At 58.7% G+C, this 20,367-nt stretch overlaps 2 protein-coding genes across 4 annotated transcripts; one reads left to right on the top strand and one right to left on the bottom strand.

Moving 5' to 3' along the window:
• Positions 1 to 1,849: 1,849 nt before the first annotated feature.
• Positions 1,850 to 13,068, top strand: CALU (calumenin). Of its 3 annotated transcripts, none has more exons than XM_032198202.1 (7): positions 1,850 to 1,903; positions 4,153 to 4,379; positions 7,666 to 7,859; positions 9,929 to 10,095; positions 10,183 to 10,243; positions 11,437 to 11,636; positions 11,772 to 13,068. In XM_032198202.1, exons 2-7 carry the CDS (start codon positions 4,159 to 4,161, stop codon positions 11,874 to 11,876), a joined length of 948 nt encoding a protein of 315 aa, XP_032054093.1. In that variant the 5' UTR covers positions 1,850 to 1,903; positions 4,153 to 4,158; the 3' UTR covers positions 11,877 to 13,068. The 3 variants fall into 3 exon arrangements, with proteins under 3 accessions (XP_032054093.1, XP_032054077.1, XP_032054085.1); XM_032198186.1 differs by lacking the exon at positions 7,666 to 7,859 and adding an exon at positions 7,378 to 7,571; XM_032198194.1 differs by lacking the exons at positions 1,850 to 1,903; positions 7,666 to 7,859 and adding exons at positions 3,041 to 3,053; positions 7,378 to 7,571.
• Positions 13,069 to 14,163: 1,095 nt separating this feature from the next.
• On the bottom strand, positions 14,164 to 20,367 carry OPN1SW (opsin 1, short wave sensitive). The gene is made up of 5 exons (XM_032198171.1): positions 20,025 to 20,367; positions 19,781 to 19,949; positions 17,884 to 18,049; positions 16,111 to 16,350; positions 14,164 to 14,286 (listed from the first exon to the last, which is right to left on the bottom strand). Exons 1-5 carry the CDS (start codon positions 20,365 to 20,367, stop codon positions 14,164 to 14,166), a joined length of 1,041 nt encoding a protein of 346 aa, XP_032054062.1.

Below are 20,367 nucleotides of genomic sequence, written 5' to 3'. Positions count from 1 at the left end.
CCACGGAGCCCGGCGAGAAAGGCTCCCGGAGGGGACGATTCCTCTGACCTAATTTAGGCATTTACTCCAGGAGGGGATGAATCACGCCCTGGAAGTGCCTATTTCTTTCCAGTGACTACAGCGGGAGTCTAGACGGCCAGCGCAGATGTGGACGCGTGCACCTCATCCGACGGGATTGCGACCTGACCTCAGCGATAGCGCTATTTGGCCGGGGCTCGGCGGCGAGCTGATGTGTCATGATACGCTGAGGCAGCGAGGAATTAAATAGCAACATGATGCTGCTCCGGGGCGGCCGAGTAAAATGGATGAGCGGCGTGGGGCTCGGGTAACGCGCAGCATTCCCTGCCGGTGGCATCACCCCGTGCCACGCCGCGCTAACATCACGCAGCGGTTTTAGTCCCAAACGTGTAAAATTGTCTCGGTGTCATCGCTCTGCCACGGCACGGGCTGGTGACTTGCAGAAAATAGACTCCACCATCAATAAGATTGTAAAGTTGGTGTGTTTATTCAGCACGGGGGTAGCCCCGCCGACGTCGTGCCTGCCTGACGCGGCAACTTGCCATGGTTATGTGCAGAAAGGAGTCACGTCCGCGTGAGGTTTCACAATACGGCTATACATATGCATGACCTGTCCCCGATTTGTATTAAAATTAGTTCCAGGAGTCATTTCCATCAGCCTGCCTTGTGTAGTGGCTCCTGGCGGGGGGTGATGAAGGCTGGGGACTCTTCCTCATCTCCACCCATTGACCTCTTGACTCCGTCATGCTCTTACCAAGGGACTGACCTTGGTAAGAGTCCCAAAACTTCTTACTTTAATTAATTTGCACAATTGTTTAGTCAAGACAGGGAGCATCTGCTGCTTTGTGGAATGGGGTGGGGACACTTTGGGGACGCCTGACACTTTGGGGTGGGGAACATCCCCGAATTTGTAGGATGGGGAGCATCCCCTGTGTTTTGGGATGGATGACACCTCCTGCTTTGTGGGGCGGGGAGCATCCTCTATGTTTCATGCTGGGTAAAATCCCCTTTATTGTGTGACAGGGAGCATCCTCCTCAGCTCCATCTGCTGAGATTCTCCTCACTCTTAGCTGGACCCGGGGGATCTATGAGGTCTGACCCAACCCCAGCAGTTCCATCACCGTGTAATTTTCGGGTTTTAGGGGATTTAGGGTTATAAACTTTGGAGAAGCCACATATTGGCAGCTCGCCCTGACAGACTTCACCTCGTGAGGCGGGTGGGCGCCATCTTGGCCATCGCCTCCCCTCACCCCACAGGCACTGCCCGGGCTGTGAGGGGACGAAACGCCCTCAGAACGCCTCCGCCACCCCACTGCCAGAGCACTGGCGGCCATAAGCACCTCAGCGGGGCGAGGAAGGCTGAAAAAAGGCAGCGGCGGCGCCCCCAAAACCCCCTCAGCGCCCCTCAAAATGGCGCCGCCGCCCCCCTCAAAATGGCGCCGCCCTGGCGGCCACCGCCTGCCTCTTCCCGCCCTTTCCAGCACCACGTGACCACCGCCCCCCACCCTCAGCCCCTCTCTCTCTCCCCCTCCCCACCCTCGCCGCGCATGCGCAGTAGCGGAGCGGGGCTGGGGGGCGTGGCCGGCGGCCGGCGCGCGCTTGAGGACGTGGCGCTTTGCAGCCAATCAGCGCCCGCATCCCGCGCGGGTGGGGCGGGGCCTCGGAGGGAGGGGGCGTGGCCGGGAAGAGAAGGCGGAGAGAAGGGCGGGGCCAAGCGTGACGGACGGCGAGGTGGACCAATAGCCGCGCCGCGCGTGGCGGCGGCGGGGAAGGAGCGGCGCTCTGATTGGCCAGGGGCGGGGGGGGAAGGCCGAGCGGCGTGGCGCGGCGCCCACTTCCGGTCGGAGGAGCGGGAGGGGAGAGCGGGCGGCGGCGGCACCGGCGGGTAACGGAGGGGGGCGGGGGGGGGAACGGGGGGAGATGGGGGGGGGCTGAGGGGGTCGGGGGGCGGTCACGTGGCGGGGGGGGGGGAGCGGTCACGTGGCGGCGGGGGCCTGGTCACGGCCCCGGGGCCTGGCCCTGGGTCTGGGGCCTGGCGTTGCCATGGCAACGGGGGGGGGGGGCGCTCGGTAACGGGGCTGGGGGGGGGCTCCCGGTGCTGGTTTTGGGGTGAAATGAGGGGGTTTTGGGTGAGATGAGAGGATTTGGGGTGAAATGAGAGGAGTTTGGGGTGAGATGAGGGGGTTTGGGGTGAGATTAGAGGAGTTTGGGGTGAGATGAGAGGGGTTTGGGGTGAAATGAAAGGGTTTGGAGTAAGATGAGAGGGTTTGGGGTGAGATGAGAGGATTTGGGGTGAGATGAGAGGATTTGGGGTGAGATGAGAGGATTTGGGGTGAGATGAGAGGATTTGGGGTGAGATGAGAGGATTTGGGGTGAGATGAGAGGATTTGGGGTGAGATGAGAGGGGTTTGGGGTGAGATGAGAGGGGTTTGGGGTGAGATGAGAGGGGTTTGGGGTGAGATGAGAGGGGTTTGGGGTGAGATGAGAGGGGTTTGGGGTGAGATGAGAGGGTTTTGGGGTGAGATGAGAGGGTTTTGGGGTGAGATGAGAGGGTTTTGGGGTGAAATGAGGGGGTTTTGGGGTCAAATGAGAGGGTTTGGAGTAAGATGAGAGGGTTTAGGGTGAGATGAGGGGGTCTTGGGGTGAAATGAGAGGAGTTTGGGGTGAAATGAAAGGATTTTGGGGTGAGATGAGAGGGGTTTGGGGTGAAATGAGAGGGCTTTGGGGTGAAATGAAAGGATTTTGGGGTGAAATGAGGGGGTTTGGGGTGAAATGAAAGGATTTTGGGGTGAAATGAGGGGGTTTGGGGTGAAATGAAAGGATTTTGGGGTGAAATGAGGGGGTTTGGGGTGAAATGAAAGACTTTAGGGGGTTGTGAGGGTCACCGGGCCCGCCCCGGGGCCCCCTTGGGCTGCCCTGAGTGGGCCCTGAGCCTCTGCCCCCCCCCCTCGGTCCGTGTGTCCGTCTGTCCGTCCGTCCTCTGCCCCCTCTGTTTGTCTTGGCTGCCCTCGTGCCCGCCTCGGTCACTGGCAAAGGTCGGGGCCTTGGAAGGGAACCGTGGATGGGGGGGCACCAGAGGGGGTCTTGGGGCAGGTTCTGCACCTGGGGGGGGTCTGGGGTTGGGAGAGGCCCCCCCAGGGATGTGGTTATGGCGGTGGTGGAGGTGAGGAAGGGTTTTGGGGTGGTTTTTTGGGGTCCCAAGAGGGCAGAGGCAGGAGCAGGACGTGGTGATCCCCTGCTCTGCCCTCCTCAGGAGCCCTGGGGCCCAGGAGGGGGATGTGGGGCTGGGTGAGGGGGTCCGGGGGGGGGTCCATGAGGATGATGAAGGGGCTGGAGAGCCTCTGCTATAGGGGCAGGCTGAGGGGGGGCTCTGGGGAGCCCTCCTGTACCTAAAGGGGGCTGGTAAAAGGATGGAGAAGGGCTCATTGCTCGGGTAGGGAGCTGTAGGACGAGGGGGGGGTGGTCTTAAGCTGAAAAAGGGGAGATTTGGATCAGAGTTTTGAGGAAATTCTGCATTTTGAGGGTGGTGGGACCCTGGGACGGGCTGCCCGGAGGAGCTGGGGGTGCTCGGGACCAGGCTGGACGGGGTTTTTGGGCACCCCGATGTGGTGGGTGCCATCCCTGCCCGTGGCGTGCACCCTTGGGTGCTCTCTCTGAGGGCTCTTCCCCGCCTCAGCACCGGGTCCTGCGCTTTGGCCGCCCCGGCCCCGTGCAGCGACGCGGGCTGGGGGCGGGGGGGGGTCCTCGTTGTGTGCTTGGGGACAAGGCTTGGTGGTGACATCGGTGTTGGGGGGGTGTCCGAGCAGATTTTGGGGGGGCTCTTCCACCCCTGGCGGTTCTGGGGCTCCGTGGCTGTCTCACCTAGGGGCTCATCAAGCACCACTAATTAGCTAACGAGGCAGGGGGAGGCCTGGGGGCTCTGTGTCTGCGAGGACAGCCCCCCCCTTTTACCACTAACCACGATGAGAAGCATTTGGGCACCGCTTTTACCACTAATTACGACCCAGCACCGCTTTTACCACTAATTACCACCCAAACGAGCCGGGGGATGACTCCCAGCACCCCAAGGTGGCCCCGGGGCCTTGCTCAACCCCCCCCCACGACCCATTAACCCCCCCCCTTCGTGCCCCACAGGTCACCATGAGCACCCAGCAGCTCCTCCTGTGCCTGTCCCTCTGGGCTGCCTGCGTGGGGGCCAAACCCACGGAGAAAAAGGAGCGGGTGCACCACGAGGCCCAGCTGAGCGACAAGGTGCACGACGACGCCCAGAGCTTCGACTACGACCACGACGCCTTCCTGGGGGCCGACGAGGCCAAAACTTTCGACCAGCTGACGCCGGAGGAGAGCAAGGAGAGGCTGGGGTAAGGGAAAAAAAAAAAAAAAATCAAAAAACGCCCCCGAAAAAGGGGGATGTGGTGCTGGAGGGGGGGGCGGCCCCCCAAATAGAGCGTTTGGAGCGCTCGTGGGGGTGCTGAGCTCTTCCTGCTGCTCCCTGCCCCAAAAACACCCTCCAGGACCCCCAAATTCACCCCCCAAAGTCAGAGGAAGCCCCCCCAGGACCCCCAAATTCCCCTTCATAGCCGGCGCTGCGCGACGCACGTGCCCAACCCCCCCCCAGCTCCCAAAAACCCAGCGTTTCTTTCCCAATTAACTCTAAAATTAACCTCGGTGCCTCTCCTCCCGCTGCCACCTGCCTCTCCCCGGGCAGCTGCCGCCGCAGTTGTTCCCCTTTTGGCTCGGGAAAGGGGCCCCGACCTCCCTGGCAGCCCCCCCCCAAAAAAAAAAAAACCGAGGCCGTTCCCACGTGGGGAAGCATGGAGCCAACCCCCTTGGGCTCCCTCCGCCCTGTTCTACTCCGTTTTTTTTTGTTTTTTTGTTTTTTGGGGGGGAGTTTGGGAAGTTTGGGAGCGGGGAATGGTCCCAGGGGGAGGGGCAGGGCCGTGCTGGCTGCCCTCCCCCCTGGCTGTTGTTTTGCTAACCCCGCGGTGCCTCCCTGGCTGAGTTTCTCTGCTGGAAACGTTGCCAGCGGGGCCCGGCCCGGGGCACGGGGACCTCGTAACGGGGCTGCTCCGAGCTAATTAACCAAAACGAGTTTGTTTTGCTAATCAGGAGCCCTGCCCTGCTCGCCGTGGCGCTCCCCAAAACCCCCCTCCGGGACCCCAAACGGGTGCTCTGCCCCCTGCTTCTTGCCCCTAAGCCCCCCAGCACCGGCTGTGGGCACCCCCTGCGTGGTTCCCACACCCCGTTTTCATGAAAAAGCTCCCCGTTTTCATGAAAAAGCTCCCCGTTTTCGCAAAAAGCTCCCCCTTTTCACGAAAAAGCTCCCCCTTTTCGCAAAAAGCTCCCCCTTTTCACGAAAAAGCTCCCCCTTTTCGCAAAAAAGCTCCCCATTTTCACGAAAATCCTCCCCATTTTCGCAAAAAACCTCCCCATTTTCACAAAAAACCCTCCCCATTTCCACACTTCGCCCCCCAGGAGCCACGAGGATCCGGGGCTGTGCTCCTTGAAGCCCCCCCAAGAGGGGCTGGAGGTGGCTCTGCACGGAAGCACCGCGGTGCTGGGTGCCCCGGGCCCCGATTTCACCCCGGGGTGCACCGGGGGGTGGGCGTGGGCTGCTTGGGGGCCCCCCAGGGAGCCCCAAAATTCGCTTGGCATCGTGTTTCTGCATCCAGCCGTGCCCTGGATCCCTCCAGGAGGAGCTGGGAGCGCTCAAAACCCTCTCGCCCCATCCCTTTGCTGGCTTTGGGGTGTTTGGAGCGGGTGGGGGCACGGGGCTGGCTTTAAATTGAAGCCCCCCGGGGTGGGGGGAGATAAATGTGGGGCCGTGACAGCGCCCGGCCCCGCTCCCACCTGCCGCATTCCTCGCGGGGCTGCCGCGGCTCTGCTCCCTCCCCGGGGGCTGTTTTGGGGTGGGGGCTGCCCTGTGGGGCAGAAAATCCCCCCCCCGTGGGGTCCTTGGGGGCTGCGAGCTCATGGAGCTACCCTAAAAATGGGAAGAAAAGGGCTGGAAAGTGCTTTTATTCCCTCAGGGGTCTTATCCCCCCGGGGTTTTATTCCTTGGGGTTTTACCCCCCGGGGTTTTATTCCTTGGGGTTTTTCCCCCAGGGGTTTTATTCCTCCAGGGGTTTTATTCCTTGGGGTTTTATCCCCCCAAGGTTTTATTTCTCGGGGTTTTGCCCCCAGGGGTCTTATTCCTCCAGGGTTTATTCTTTGTGGGTTTTATTCCTCGGGGGTTTATCCCCTGGGATTTTTATTCCTCATGGGTTTATTCCTTGGGGTTTTATCCCCTGGGATTTTTATTCCTCATGGGTTTATTCCTTGGGGTTTTATCCCCTGGGATTTTTATTCCTCCTGGGTTTATTCCTTGTGGGTTTTATTCCCCAGGGATTTTATTCCTCGGGGGTTTATTCCTTGGGGTTTTATCCCCTGGGGTTTTGCCCCCAGGGGTCTTATTCCTCCAGGGTTTATTCCTTGTGGATTTTATTCCTCGGGGGTTTATCCCCTGGGGTTTTATTCCTTGGCGATTTGATTCCTTTGGGTTTTATCCCCCAGGGGTCTTATTCCTCGTGGGTTTATTCCCTGGAGTTTTATTCCTTGGGGTCTTATTCCTCGGGGATTTTATTCCTTGGGGTTTTATCCCCCAAGGGTCTTATTCCTCATGGGTTTTATTCCCTTGGGATTTTATTCCTCGTGGGTTTATTCCCTGGGGATTTACTCCTCAGGGATTTTATTCCTTGGGGTTTTATTCCTCGGGGTTTTATCCCCCAGAGGTCTTATTCCTCTGGGGTTTATTCCTCATGGGTTTTATTCCTTGGGGTTTTATCCCCCAGGAGTCTTATTCCTCTGGGTTTTTATTCCTCGTGGGTTTATTCCCTGGGGATTTTATTCCATGGGGTTTTATGCCCCAGAGGTCTTATTCCACTGGGGATTTATTCCTCAGGGATTTTATTCCTTGGGGTTTTATTCCTCGGGGTTTTATCCCCCAGAGGTCTTATTCCTCTGGGGTTTATTCCTCATGGGTTTTATTCCTTGGGGTTTTATCCCCCAGGAGTCTTATTCCTCTGGGTTTTTATTCCTCGTGGGTTTATTCCCTGGGGATTTTATTCCATGGGGTTTTATGCCCCAGAGGTCTTATTCCACTGGGGATTTATTCCTCAGGGGTTTTATTCCTCGGGATTTTATCCCTCGGGGTTTTATCCCCCGTGGATCCCGAGGGCCCCAGCCCCGTTTTGGGGTCCGGCAGCACAGGAGGTGAGATCCTCACTCCCCCCCCTCTCAATGAGGCCCCGACGGTGGGACCCAAACCTCCTCCCCCTTTCCCCTTAACCTGCGCCGGCTTTTTCTCTGCGTTCCCCACAGAAAGATTGTAAGTAAGATAGACGAAGACAAAGACGGGTTGGTAACGGTGGAAGAGCTCAAAGCCTGGATTAAATTTGCCCAAAAACGCTGGATTTACGAGGATGTAGAGCGGCAGTGGAAGGGGCACGACCTCAATGAGGACGGCCTCGTTTCCTGGGAGGAATATAAAAATGCCACCTACGGCTACATCCTAGGTAGGTGGGCGCCCCGGGGAGCGCCGCGGTGCCGAGCCGGGGCTTGAAATGTCTTTTTTTTTTTTTTTTTTTTTGCCTTTTTTGTTCTTTGTAGAGTGATTGTAGATAAGATAGACACGGATAAGGATGGGTTGGTGACGGAGGGGGAGCTGCGAGCCTGGATTAAGAAAGCCCAGAAGAAATACGTGTATGAGAGTGTCGAACGCCAGTGGCAGGAGTTCGACCTGAACCAAGATGGATTTATCTCCTGGGATGAGTACAGAAACGTGACTTATGGCACCTACCTCGGTAAGGGGCCCCCGGGGGGGGGCTGACCCCGCTGCTGGGCCCCGCTCCATAAAGCAGAGAGCCCCCCCGACCCCAAAAAAAAACCCCCAAAAACCCGCCTCCCCCTCCACCACCACCACCACCACCGCCAGGGTGTGTGGGGTGAGCCCGGCTCCTTCCCTCAGCCTCGTTTTTTTTTGGGAAAAACCCCAAAGTCTCCAAGATTTTGGGGCGGGGGAGCCCTCTGCTTTATCGATGCGCTTGGTTGGGTAAAGCTGCCCCCCCCCCCCAACCTGCGGGGACCCCGATCCCTTCCTCAGCCCTACAAAAAAAAAAAAAAAAGGGGTCGGGATCCCCGCTGCCCCCCCTGGCTCCGGGTTCTGCCCAGCTTTTGGGTTCTTCTCGGGGTCCTGCCCACGGAGCTGGGGGATTTTTATTGATTTTTATTTATTTTTATTTATGGGGGGGCGCAGGGAGGAGCTGTGCTGGGGAGCTGTCCCCCCCCCCCCCCCACCTCGCTGCGCGGACATATATGGCCCGGCTCGGCGGCACGAAATCAAAGCTCAATTGGCTAAATATTGCCAAAGATAGTCAAATGCAGCACGCTGCCCCCCCCCCCAGCTCATCCATCTTCCCCCGAGCTGCTTCAGCTCAGGGATTTTGAGCCCCGAGCTCGCTCTGCTCTGCCCTAAAAACCCAGGTGCCCCCCCCCGAGCCCACCCCACAAAACCCCCTCTGGTTTTGGAGACCCCCGGCAAAATAAGAGACCTCGTGCGGGGAGGGAGAGCTGTGAAAGGCTGGCACGGCCGCTTTCCGAGCTCCCAAAAACTCAGCAAAACTCAACAAAAAAAGGGGTTGAAGGGCTGCGGGTGCGGGAATCCTAAAAACGATCCCAAAAAGAGAAAGAAAAAGAAATTAAAAAATTAAAAAAAGGAGCACGGGTGCTGCTCGCTCCCGCCGCAAGGACGGCTTCTGCCCTCGTCCCCCATCTACCAGAAACCATCCTCCTCCTCCTCCTCCTCCTGCTGCTGCTTCTCCTCCTCCTGCTTTTTCTTCTCCTCCTCCTCCTCCTCCTCCTCCTCCTCCTCCTCTCCCCTGGCAGCAGCAGCCCTGGGAACGCCCGCGCAGGGCTTGACGCGGGGCCAAGGCACGGCCGAGCCCGGAATCGCCTCGGGAGCCCGTCTCACATCCCTGCCGTCCTCCAGGAGAGCGGGACGGATCCCCACGAGCTTCATTTTAGGGCAGCGACCTCTTAAAAACCCCTTTAAGCAAAAAAATAACGCGTTTAGGTCGCTGCTCAGCACCACAAACTTCGGATCCGGGAGCCCGAAGCGCTCTCACTGCCCTTCCACTCGGCCATCGGGGCCAGCTCCAAGCTTCCCCTTCTCCTTTTGGGGCCCTTCCTGCCCCATACAACGCTCCCCTTGTGCCACAGCCGCCTCGCTCTGCTCCTTTTTGCCCCATTTCTGCTCTTTTTTCCCCCCCCTCAGTGTCTCACAGCCCCCCAGGGGGCCCGCTGGTGGCCCAAGGACCCCGACCCGCCTCGGGGCCACTCCGTGAGGCCAGCTCCGAGCAGGAGGAGCCGAGGATTAGTTGTGCCTTGGGGGTGCCTGGAAATAAACCCTCCCCCCGGCTATATTTAACACCCCCCTGGCCCCCCCCCAGCTTCCTAATCCCCAGCCTTTTGTCCGGGGCTGTAAACGGAGCCTGGTCGCCCGCCGGCCTTTTTTTAGCCTGGCTCTCACCTCCTCTCAGCCTCCCCCCTTTGGTGTTGTCCTCTACCCGTACCCGCTGCTGGAGGGGGGGGCAGACAGACAGACAGACAGACAGACAAAGCCAGCACCCCGCCTGCTCCCAGCACAGCTCCTCCCTTTGCCCGTTTTCCTCCAAAAACACCCCAAAAAAAAAAAAAAACAACAAAAAAAAACCCCCACGCTCCGTGGCGCGCAGCACCCTCGCCGGGCCGCTTGCAGCTCCTCCTCCTCCTCGCAGCTTAGGGCGTCACGGTTAATTGGTGTGGTGCTTAACGAGCCTGGCGGTTAATTAGCGTGGTTAACGAGCCGGGCTGAAGCTCTCCTTCCCCCCCCCAGATGACCCCGACCCCGACGACGGCTTCAACTACAAGCAGATGATGGTGAGGGACGAGCGGCGCTTCAAGAAGGCCGACAGGGACGGCGACCTGACGGCCACCAAGGAGGAGTTCACCGCCTTCCTGCACCCCGAGGAGTACGACTACATGAAGGACATCGTGGTGCAGGTGGGTGCACCCCTCCGGGACCTGGGGGGGCTTCCCCTATACCCACCCGCCCCACCCCGTTGGCCATAAACCCGCTCGCTCTTGCAGGAGACCATGGAGGACATCGATAAGAACGGGGACGGCTTCATCGACCTGGAGGAGTACATCGGTGAGGCAGAACGGGGTGACGTTGCACCACGGGGGGGTGTTTAGGGTGGGTTTTGGGATGAAATTCTTCACCAAAAGGGCTGGGAGGCTGCCCAAGGGGGTGGTGGAGTCACCCCAACCCTGGGGTGTTTATAAAATGTGTAAGATTGCGAGTTTTTAGAGTTATTGGGTTAGTGGAGGACTTGGGTTGGACTTGATGATTTGAAGGGCTCTTCCAACCTCGAAATTGTGCGATTCTGTGAGGCCGGGCCCCAGACAGAAGGGAACATCTGCTCCTGCTCGCTGCGCCCGCCAACTGCCCGGCCTCCCAGCCCGACAGCTGCTCCGGCACCCATACCCAAACCGGGGGGGGGCGAGGAGCACACGGCTCCAAAATCAACTCAAAAATCAACGCAAAAATCAACTCAATTCAAAAATCAATTCAAAAACCAACTCAAAAATCAAATCAATTCAGAAATCAATTCAAAAATCAACTCAAAAAAACCAACTCAATTCAAAAATAAACACAAAAATCAACTTAAAAATCGCTCAAAAATCAACTCAAAAACAACTCAAATCTATTCAAAAATCACTCAAAAATCAACTCAAAAAACAGCTCAACTCAAAAATCATCTCAAAAATCAATTCAAAAATCAACTCAAAAATCAACTCCATTCAAAAATCAACTCAAAAATCAACTCAAAAAACAAATCAATTCAAAAATCACTCAAGTCTACTCAAAAAACAACTCAACTCAAAAATCAACGCAAAAATCATCTCAAAAATCAACTCAATTCAAAAATCAATTCAAAAACCAACTAAAAAATCAACTCAATTCAAAAATCAATTCAAAAATCATCTAAAAAATCAACTCAAAAATCAACGCAAAAATTATCTCAAAAATCAACTCAATTCAAAGATCACTCAAAAATCAATGCAAAATCAACTCAATTCAAAAATCACTCAAAAATCAACTCAACTCAAAAACCAATTCAAAAACCAACTATAAAAAATCAACTCAAAAATCAATCAACTCAACTCAAAAATCAATGCAAAAATCACTCAAAAATCAACTCAAAAAACAACTCAACTCAAAAATCAACGCAAAAATTAACTCAAAAATCACCTCAGGGGGAGCCGCCCTCCCCCGGGACGTTTTTTGGGGTGGGACGCGATGAAATTAGGAGCTCTGACTGTCACCCCCTTGCCCCGCAGGTGACATGTACAGCCACGACGGCGACACCGACGAGCCCGAGTGGGTGAAGACGGAGAGGGAGCAATTCGTGGAGTTCCGGGACAAAAACCGCGACGGCAAAATGGACAAAGAGGAGACCAAGGACTGGATCCTGCCCTCGGACTACGACCACGCCGAGGCGGAGGCGCGGCACCTCGTCTACGAGTCCGACCAGAACAAGGTGGGGACAGCACCTCCTTTTTTTTTTTTGGGGGTGGGGGGCTTTTTGGGGTGCCCGGACCCCCAGAACATCACCTTTTGGGGTTATTTTGGGTTTTTTCCCCCCCCTCGGTGACCTCTGCTCCCCTCTCTGCAGGACGGGAAGCTCACCAAGGAGGAGATCGTGGAGAAATACGACCTGTTCGTGGGGAGCCAGGCCACGGACTTCGGGGAGGCCTTGGTGCGGCACGACGAGTTTTGAGGGCTGGACAGAGCAGAGCCGTTTCTGAACATAATTTATTTTTTACACTTTCTGGATTATCACGAGAAACATGTCTTTTTTTTTTTTGTTGTTTTTTTTTTCGCTACTGAGACTGTGATTTCAGGCTAGGAGGTGAAAACGGAATCTCTCACCCGTCCTTTTTTGTTTTTTTTTTTTTTGTTTTTTTCTCCTTTTTTTTCCCCCAGAGGAGCGTGGGGAGGACTCGGCTGCCTCCCCGTCCCCACCCACCGTGTTTTTTGTTTTTTTTTTTTAAGATTTCATCTTGATTTGACAACCCTAACGAGCTCCCTTTTTGATTTTCCTATCGCTCCCGCGGCGCGCCAAGAACGCGCGGCCCCGGAGCTCGCGGCGCCGAGGGCTTCCCCTCCGCCCTCCCTCCCCCTTTCTTTTTTTATTTTTTTTTATTTTTTCTCCCCCCTTTTCTCATTTTTTTACACCCTTTAGCTGCAACAACGGGGGAAGGAAGGAAGGAAGGAAAGGAAAGGAGGAACACCAAAACCCCAACGCCGAGCTCCGGGACGCCGCGAGGAGAGGCACCACCGGGCTCCCCGGACTCGTGACTGCTCCCCGCGCCTCCGGGGCCACCCCCGTCCTCTTCCTCGCCCCGTTGGGCTCCGTTGGGACCCCAAAATCGCCGTGCCCGTGGCCGTGGCTCCTCGCCCGCCCTCCTGGCAGCCCTTCAGAGCCCGCCGCCGCCGCTCCTAGTAAGGCAAGCGATCCGGGCGCTGCTCCGGGCTTGGTGTTGGGGGGGGGGGGAAGGGAAAAGAGGCCTCCCCCCTGCCTCCTCTGCACGCCCAGCGCCGCTCCAAGTGCCTTCAGCGGGGCCGTGGGCTTGGGGGGGCGCAGCGTGGAGCCCCCACCATAAAGGTTTGGGGTCGGTTTCCTCCTCCTTGCGGCGGCTCAGCCCCGGGGGGGGGGGGCTGCGCGTTGTGTACTCCTCGTCTGCTCTCTCATGTAACCCCCCCCCCCCCCCAAAATAACACTTTTTGATATATCCCCAACCCCTGAGGCCTGGAGGAAACTCCTTCTGTGTTTGGGGGGGGGCTCGGAGCCCTCTGTGCCCCCCCCCCACCCTAAAACCCGGGGATTTTCCCCCCCCCAAAACCCCGGCGGAGCGCGGCCGCCGGCGTCCGGCTGCCAATAAAAGCGTTTCCATCCTGGCCCTGCTCTCGCTGCGCCCTCACCGGGGTTTTTTTTGGGGTGAGGGGGGGGTTGTGTGCCCCCACCCCGAGCCCTTTTAGCCCCCAACCAGTCCGTTTTGGCCGGCCCCATAGCGCGGTGGGGCTGTGGGGTGCAGGGCTGGTGCGGTAATTGGGGAGTGGTGGGAGCAGGGGGTGGGGAGGGGGCTGGGGGGCTGGGATGGGGCCGTGGTCACGCTCCTGCCCCATAGATGGGGGTTCTGGGTGACTCCAGCCCCACAGATGGGCTCTCAGTCCCATAGATGGGGGTCACAGTCATGCTTCTGCCCCATAGATAGGGGTTCTGTGTGAGCCCAGCCCCACAGATGGGCTCTCAGCCCCATAGATGGGGATCACAGTCATGCTCCTGCCCCATAGATAGGGGTTCTTTGTGACCCCAGCCCCACAGATGGGTTCTCAGCCCCATAGATGGGGGTCACAGTCATGCTCCTGCCCTATAGGTAGGGGTTCTGTGTGACCCCAGCCCCAAAGGTGGGCTCTCAGCCCCATAGATGGGGGTCAGAGTCATGCTTCTGCCCCATAGATAGGGGTTCTGTGTCACTCCAGCCCCATAGATCAGGGCTTGGCACCACTCCTGCCCCATAGATAGGGGTTCTCTGTCACTCCAGCCCCATAGATGGGGTCTCAGCACCACCTCAGCCCCATAGATGGGGGCTCTGCCCCATGTCAGCCCCATAGATGGGCTCTCAACACCCCTCCTGCCCCACTGATAGGGGCTCTGTGTGACCCCAGCCCCACAGATGGGCTCTCAACACCCCTCCTGCCCCACAGATGGGGCTTATTGCACCCCACAGACGGCATCACACCCCCACAGTGGGGGCCACAATCCCCACCTCCCCCCCCCCATACTTCTAGGCCCCACTCAGCCCCCCCACATCCCCCCCCAACCCCACCCCACACTTATGGGGCCAGCGAGACGCAGGCCAGGCTCAGCTTTGCAGCAGCGTTTATTGCCCTACATCCTAAGGCCTTACAAGGGGGGGGTCCCGGCCACCACGGGGGGGTCCCGGCCACCTTGGGGGGCTCCTGGCCACCACGGGGGGGTCCCGGCCACCACGGGGAGGCTCCTAGCTGGGGCTGACCTGGCTGGAGGACACCGAGGACACCTCCGTCCTCTGCGCCGAGCTGGAGATGTCGGAGTCGTCCGTCATGGGTTTCCCGCACACCGTCTCCATGATGCAGGCGCGGAACTGTGGGGCAGGCGGGGGATGGATTTGGGATCGGCCCCCGACCCCTGTGGGGTCCCCAGCCTCGGTCCCGTAGGTGTGTGGTGGCCCCATCCTTGTCCCCATGAGATATGGTGGCGCCCATCCCGGTCACGGTAGGAGTGTGGTGTCCTTCATCCCTGTCCCCATGAGATATGGGGTCCCCACGGTGTCCCTATAGGAGTGTGGTGTCCCCATCCCTGTCCCCATGGAATGTGTGGTGTCCTCCATCCTTGTCCCCATGAGATATGGTGTCCCCATAGGAGTGTGGTGTCCCCATCCCTGTCCCCGTGGAACGTGTGGTGTCCCCCATCCTTGGTCCCATGAGATACGGTGTCCCCTATCCCTGTCCCCATGAGATATGGTGTCCCCATCCTTGGCCCCATAAGAGTGTGGTGTCCCCTTCCCTGTCCCCATGGAACGTGGTGTCCCCCATCCTTGTCCCAATGAGATGTGGTGTCCCCATCCAAGTCCTCGTGGAATTTGGTGTCCCCATCCCTGTCCCCATAGGAGTGTGGTGTCCTCCATCCTCGGCCCCATAGAACGTGGTATCCCCATCCCAATCCCTGTGGGAGTGTGGTGTCCCCATCCCTGTCCCCATGAGATACGGTGTCCCCATCCCAGTCCCCGTGGAATTTGGTGTTCCCCATCATTGGCCCCATAGGAGTGTGGTGTCCCCATCGGTGTCCCCCATCCCTGTCCCCCTGGAACGTGTGGTGTCCTCCATCCTTGGCCCCACAGAACATTGATGTTCCCATCCCTGTCCCAATGGGACTTGGGGTCCCCCCTTCCCAAAGGAATGTGGTGTCCCTGTCCCTACAGGAGCATGGTGACCCCCATCCCTGTCCTCATGGGAACCTGGTGTCCCCCATTCTTGTCCCCATAGGAATGTGGTGTCCCCATCCCTGCCCCCATGAGATGTAGGGTCCCTCTCCCCATCTCAATGAAATGTGGTGTCCCCCAGCCCCCCACCCCTGTCCTCATGGGAACATGGTGACCCCATCCCCGTCCCAATAAGAACATGGTGACCCCATCCCTATGTCAATAGGAACATGGTAACCCCAATTCATGTCCCAATGGAACGTGGTGACCCTATCCCACCAGGAACATGATGACCCCATCCCTGTCCTAATGGGAACGTGGTGACCCCCATCCCAATAGGAACATGGTGACCCCATAGGAACACGATGACCCCATCCCTATCCTAATGGGTACATGGTGACCCCATCCCTGTCCTAATGGGAACAGGGTGACCCTATCCCTATCCTAATGGGAACAGGGTGACCCCAATTCCTCTCCCAATAGGAACATGGTGCCCCCATCCCTGTCCTAATGGGAACATGGTGACCCCGATTCCTGTCCCAATGGAAAATGGTGACCCCATCCCTATCCCAATGGGAACATGGTGACCCTATCCCACTAGGAACATGGTGACCCCATAGGAACACGATGACCCCATCCCTGTCCTAATGGGAACAGGGTGACCCCAATTCCTCTCCCAATAAGAACATGGTGCCCCCATCCCTGTCCCAATGGGGACTTGATGACCCCATCCCGATCCCAACAGGAACATGGTGCCCCCACCCCTCTCCCCATCCCCATTCCTTCCCCTCTTCCCCTCCCAGCACCACGCCAACCCCACCCCTTACCCCTACCCCTACCCCATGGCCGTCCCTTCGGGTTCCCCAATTTCCCTACCCCATGACCGTCCCCAACCCAACACCACCCTCCCTCCCGGATCTCCCCCATCCCCCCCTTACCCCATACACCCCCAAAACCCCCCAAAACCCCCCAAAACCTTTCCCCCACCTGCTTGTTCATGAAGCAGTAGATGATGGGGTTGTAGACGCAGGCGCTCTTGGAGAAGAAGGCGGGGATGGTGACGAGGCGCAGGTCCAGGCCGTGGTCGCGGTTGTTGACCATGTACATGGCGAGCGCCGCGTAGGGCACGTAGCACAGGCAGAACGAGCCCACCATCACCACCACCATGCGCGACACCTCCCGCTCCGCCTTCTGCGTCGTGGCCGACTCCTGCTGCTGCGCCGCCACCTGCGTGCCACAGCGCCCGTGGGTGGTGGTGGCCTGGTCCCGGCCCCGGTCCGTAGCCCCGTCCCATAGCCCCGTCCCTATCCCCATCCCATATTCCCATCCCATATTCCCATCCCATATCCCCATCTCCATCCCATATCCCCATCCCGTATCCCCATCCCATCCCATATTCCCATCCCATATTCCTATCCCCATCCCATATCCCTGTCTCCATCCCCATCCTGTCCCAATCCCATCCCCATCCCATCCCTGCTCCATCACCATCCAATATTCCTAACCCAATCCCAGTCCATCCCATATCCCCATCCCCATCCCATATTCCCATCCCATATCCCATATCCCCATCCCCATCCGATCCCAATCCCATATCCCCATCCCATAGCCCCAAGCCCCATCCCATATCCCCATCCCATATCCCCATCCCCGTCCCATAGCCCCATCCCATATCCCTGTACCCATCCCATATCCCCATCCCATATCTCCGTCCCCATCCCATATCCCTATCACCATCCCATATCCCCATCCCCATCCCATCCCATATTCCCTTCCCATATCCTCATCCCATATCCCCATCCCATATTCCCAACCCAATCCCATCTCCCAATCCCACCCCATCCCAGTCCATCCCATATCGCCATCCCATCCCTTCCCATCCCCATCCCAATCCCCTCCCCATCCTGATCCACATCCCATCCCCATCCCATATCCCTGTCTCCATCCCCATCCCATCCCCATCCTGTCCCAATCCCATCCCCATCACCATCCCATATTCCCAACCCAATCCCAATCCATCCCATATCCCCATCCCATCCCCTCCCCACCCTGTCCCCATCCCGTTTCCATTCCAACCCCATCTCCATCTCTGTCCCCATCCCCACCCCATCCCCAATCCCATCCTGTCCCAATCCCACCCCATCCCATATCCCCATCCCGTTCTCTCCCATCCCATCCCCTCCCCTCCCCAGTCCCATCCCATCTCCCAATTCCCCACCCCAATTCCCTGTCCCCATCCCATAGCCCTGTCTCCATCACATTCCATCCCATCCCATCCCCTCTCTCTTCCCAATTCCCATCCCAATCCGAAATCCAATCCCAATCCCACCCCATCCCAAATCCAATCCCAATCCCATCCCATATCCCCATCCCATCCCATCCCCATCCCACCCCATCCCATATCCCAATCCCTCCCAATCCCAATCCAATCCCATCCCGTATCCCCATCCCAATCCCAAATCCAATCCCAATCCAATCCCCATCCCATCCCATATCCCTATCCCAATCCCCATCCCATATCCAAATCCTACCCCATCCCAATCCCAAATCCAATCCCAATCTAATCCCAATCCCATCTCCATCCCCATCCCCATCCCACCCCATCCCAATCCCAATCCCACCCCATCCCAATCCCAAATCCAATCCCAATCCCATCCCTTCCCATCCCCATCCCACCCCATCCCAATCCCAATCCCAATCTCACCCCATCCCAATCCCAATCCCACCCCACCCCCCCCATCCCTTGCCGCCCGCACTCACGGCCCGCAGGGCGCTGAGCAGCTGCGAGTAGGAGAAGATGATGAGGGAGAGGGGCACGACGAAGCAGAAGATGAAGAGGAACCAGGTGTAGTACTCGCTGCGGTACTTGGTGCCCACCGTGTACCAGTCGGGGCCGCACGAGCACTGCAGGCCCTCGGGCAGGTACCTGCGGGGAGGCGGCGCGGCTCCGTCGCACCCCATGGCACCCCACGGCACCCCACTGAACCCCATGGCACCCCATTGAGCCCCATGGCACCCCACGACACCCCATTGAGCCCCACGGCACACCATTGAGCCCCGCGGCATCCCCAGCATCTCCACGGCGCCCCACGGCACCCCATTGAGCCCCATGGCACCCCATGGAACCCCATGGCACCCCATTGAGCCATATGGCACCCCATTGAGCCCCACAGCACCCCATTGAACCCCATGGCACCCCATGGCACCCCACAGCACCCCATTGAGCCATATGGCACCCCATTGAACCCCACGGCATCCCCAGCATCCCCACGGCACCCCATGGCACCCCATTGAGCCCCATGGCACCCCATTGAACCCCACAGCACCCCATTGAGCCCCATGGCACCCCATTGAGCCCCATGGCATCCCCAGCATCCCCATGGCACCCCACGGCACCCCATGGCACCCCATTGAGCCCCAAGGCACCCTATTGAGCCCCATGGCATCCCCAGCATCCCCACGGCACCCCATGGCACCCCACGGCACCCCATTGAGCCCCACGGCATCCCCAGCATCCCCATGGCATCCCCAGCATCCCCATGGCACCCCATGGCACCCCACAGCACCCCCATGGCACCCCATGGCACTCCACAGTACCCCATTGAGCCCCACAGCATCCCCAGCACCCCCACGGCACCCCACAGTGCCCCATGGCACTGCCTCATGGCCTCATGAAGGGCACCCTCGTGGGACCCTTCTGGGACCCCCTTTGCATGGCACCCCAAAACACTGCATGGCTCCTGACGGAGTCCTATGGCACCCAGCGGCACTGCACAGCTCCCCGTGACACCCCACAGCACCCCAAGATATCCCAGGACACCCCATGGCACCCGATGGTACCCCAAGACACCCCATGGCACCTAATGGCACCCCGTGACCCAATGGCACCCTGTGACACCCAATAGTATGCCAAGCCACCCCATGACACCTGATGGCACCCCAAGACAACCTATGACACCCCATGACACCCCATGGCACCCAATAGCACCCCAATACACCCCAAGACACCCCATGATACCCGATGGCACCCCGTGACACCCAATAGCACCCCATGACACTCCATGATACCCGATGGCACCCGATGGCACCCCATGACACCCAATAGCACCCTAAGACACCCCATGACACCTGATGGCACCCCATGGACCCCATGACACCCCATGACACCCAATAGCACCCCAAGACACCCGATGGCACCCAATGGCACCCCAAGACACCCCATGATACCTGATGGCACCCGATGGACCCCATGACACCTGATGGCACTCCAAGACACCCCATGACACCCAATGGCACCCCATGACACCCAATAGCACCCCAAGACACCCCATGGCACCCAATGGCACCCTAAGACACCCCGTGGCACTCAATATCATCCCAAGACACCCCATGACACTCGATGGCACCCAATGGCACCCCAAGACACCCCATGACATCCGATGGCACCTGATGGACCCCATGACATCCAATGACACCCAATGGCACCCCATGACACCCGATGGACCCCATGACACCCAATAGCACCCCAAGACACCCCAAGACACCCCAAGACACCCCATGACACCCGATGGCACCCGATGGCACCCCAAAACACCCCATGACACCTGATGGCACCCAATAGCACCACCCCATCCCCACCCCACCCCTCCCCACCCACCTGCTCCACCCGAAGAAAGGCGGCAAGCCCACCCCGATGCCGATGGCCCAGGTGGCCACCACCACCATCAGCGCGTGCTTGGAGCTGAAGCGGAAGTTGCCGAAGGGCTTGCAGATGACGATGTAGCGCTCGAAGGCCAGGAAGGCCAAGGACCAGCCCGTCACCAACCCTACGGCACAGCCACCGTCACCCCAACCACCCCACACCGCCCCACACCCTACACCGCGCCGTGCCACCCCGTTACCTCCGGTGGTCCCCACGAAGGCCTCGAGGGCGCAGACGTGCTTGCCGAAGACGAAGTAGCCCTGCCAGCTGGCCACGAAGACGATGAAGACGCTGAAGATGCAGGAGACGAAGCCGCTGAAGGAGATGTTGACCAGGATGTAGTTGAGGGGCTGGCGCAGCTTCTTGTAGCGCACGGTGACCAGCAGCACCACCGTGTTGAGCGGCGTCCCCACCGCGAAGACGAAGCCCATGAAGGCCGTCTGCAGGTAGAAGGCCCAGGGGGGAGCGATGTGGTACTGGGGGCCGTCCCACGGCCCCGGCGCCGTGCCGTTGGTGAAGAGGTAGAACTCGTCCTCCGGCAT

Source organism: Aythya fuligula, chromosome 1 (genome assembly GCF_009819795.1).
Source record: "Aythya fuligula isolate bAytFul2 chromosome 1, bAytFul2.pri, whole genome shotgun sequence".
Classification (NCBI taxonomy): Eukaryota; Metazoa; Chordata; class Aves; order Anseriformes; family Anatidae; genus Aythya; species Aythya fuligula.
Note: the sequence above shows the minus strand (reverse complement) of the source record. Positions and strands in the feature narration are given on the sequence as shown.

Coding starts and splice junctions, on each gene's coding strand:
- CALU (XM_032198202.1), top strand. CDS start 4,159: ATGAGCACCCAGCAGCTCCTCCTGTGCCTGTCCCTCTGGGCTGCCTGC. Junction 7,860..9,928: donor GACTTATGGCACCTACCTCG/GTAAGGGGCCCC, acceptor TCCCCCCCCCAG/ATGACCCCGACCCCGACGAC. Junction 10,096..10,182: donor TGAAGGACATCGTGGTGCAG/GTGGGTGCACCC, acceptor TCGCTCTTGCAG/GAGACCATGGAGGACATCGA.
- OPN1SW (XM_032198171.1), bottom strand. CDS start 20,367: ATGCCGGAGGACGAGTTCTACCTCTTCACCAACGGCACGGCGCCGGGG. Junction 16,351..17,883: donor TGCTCAGCGCCCTGCGGGCC/GTGAGTGCGGGC, acceptor TGTGGCACGCAG/GTGGCGGCGCAGCAGCAGGA. Junction 14,287..16,110: donor ACTGCTTCATGAACAAGCAG/GTGGGGGAAAGG, acceptor CCTGCCCCACAG/TTCCGCGCCTGCATCATGGA.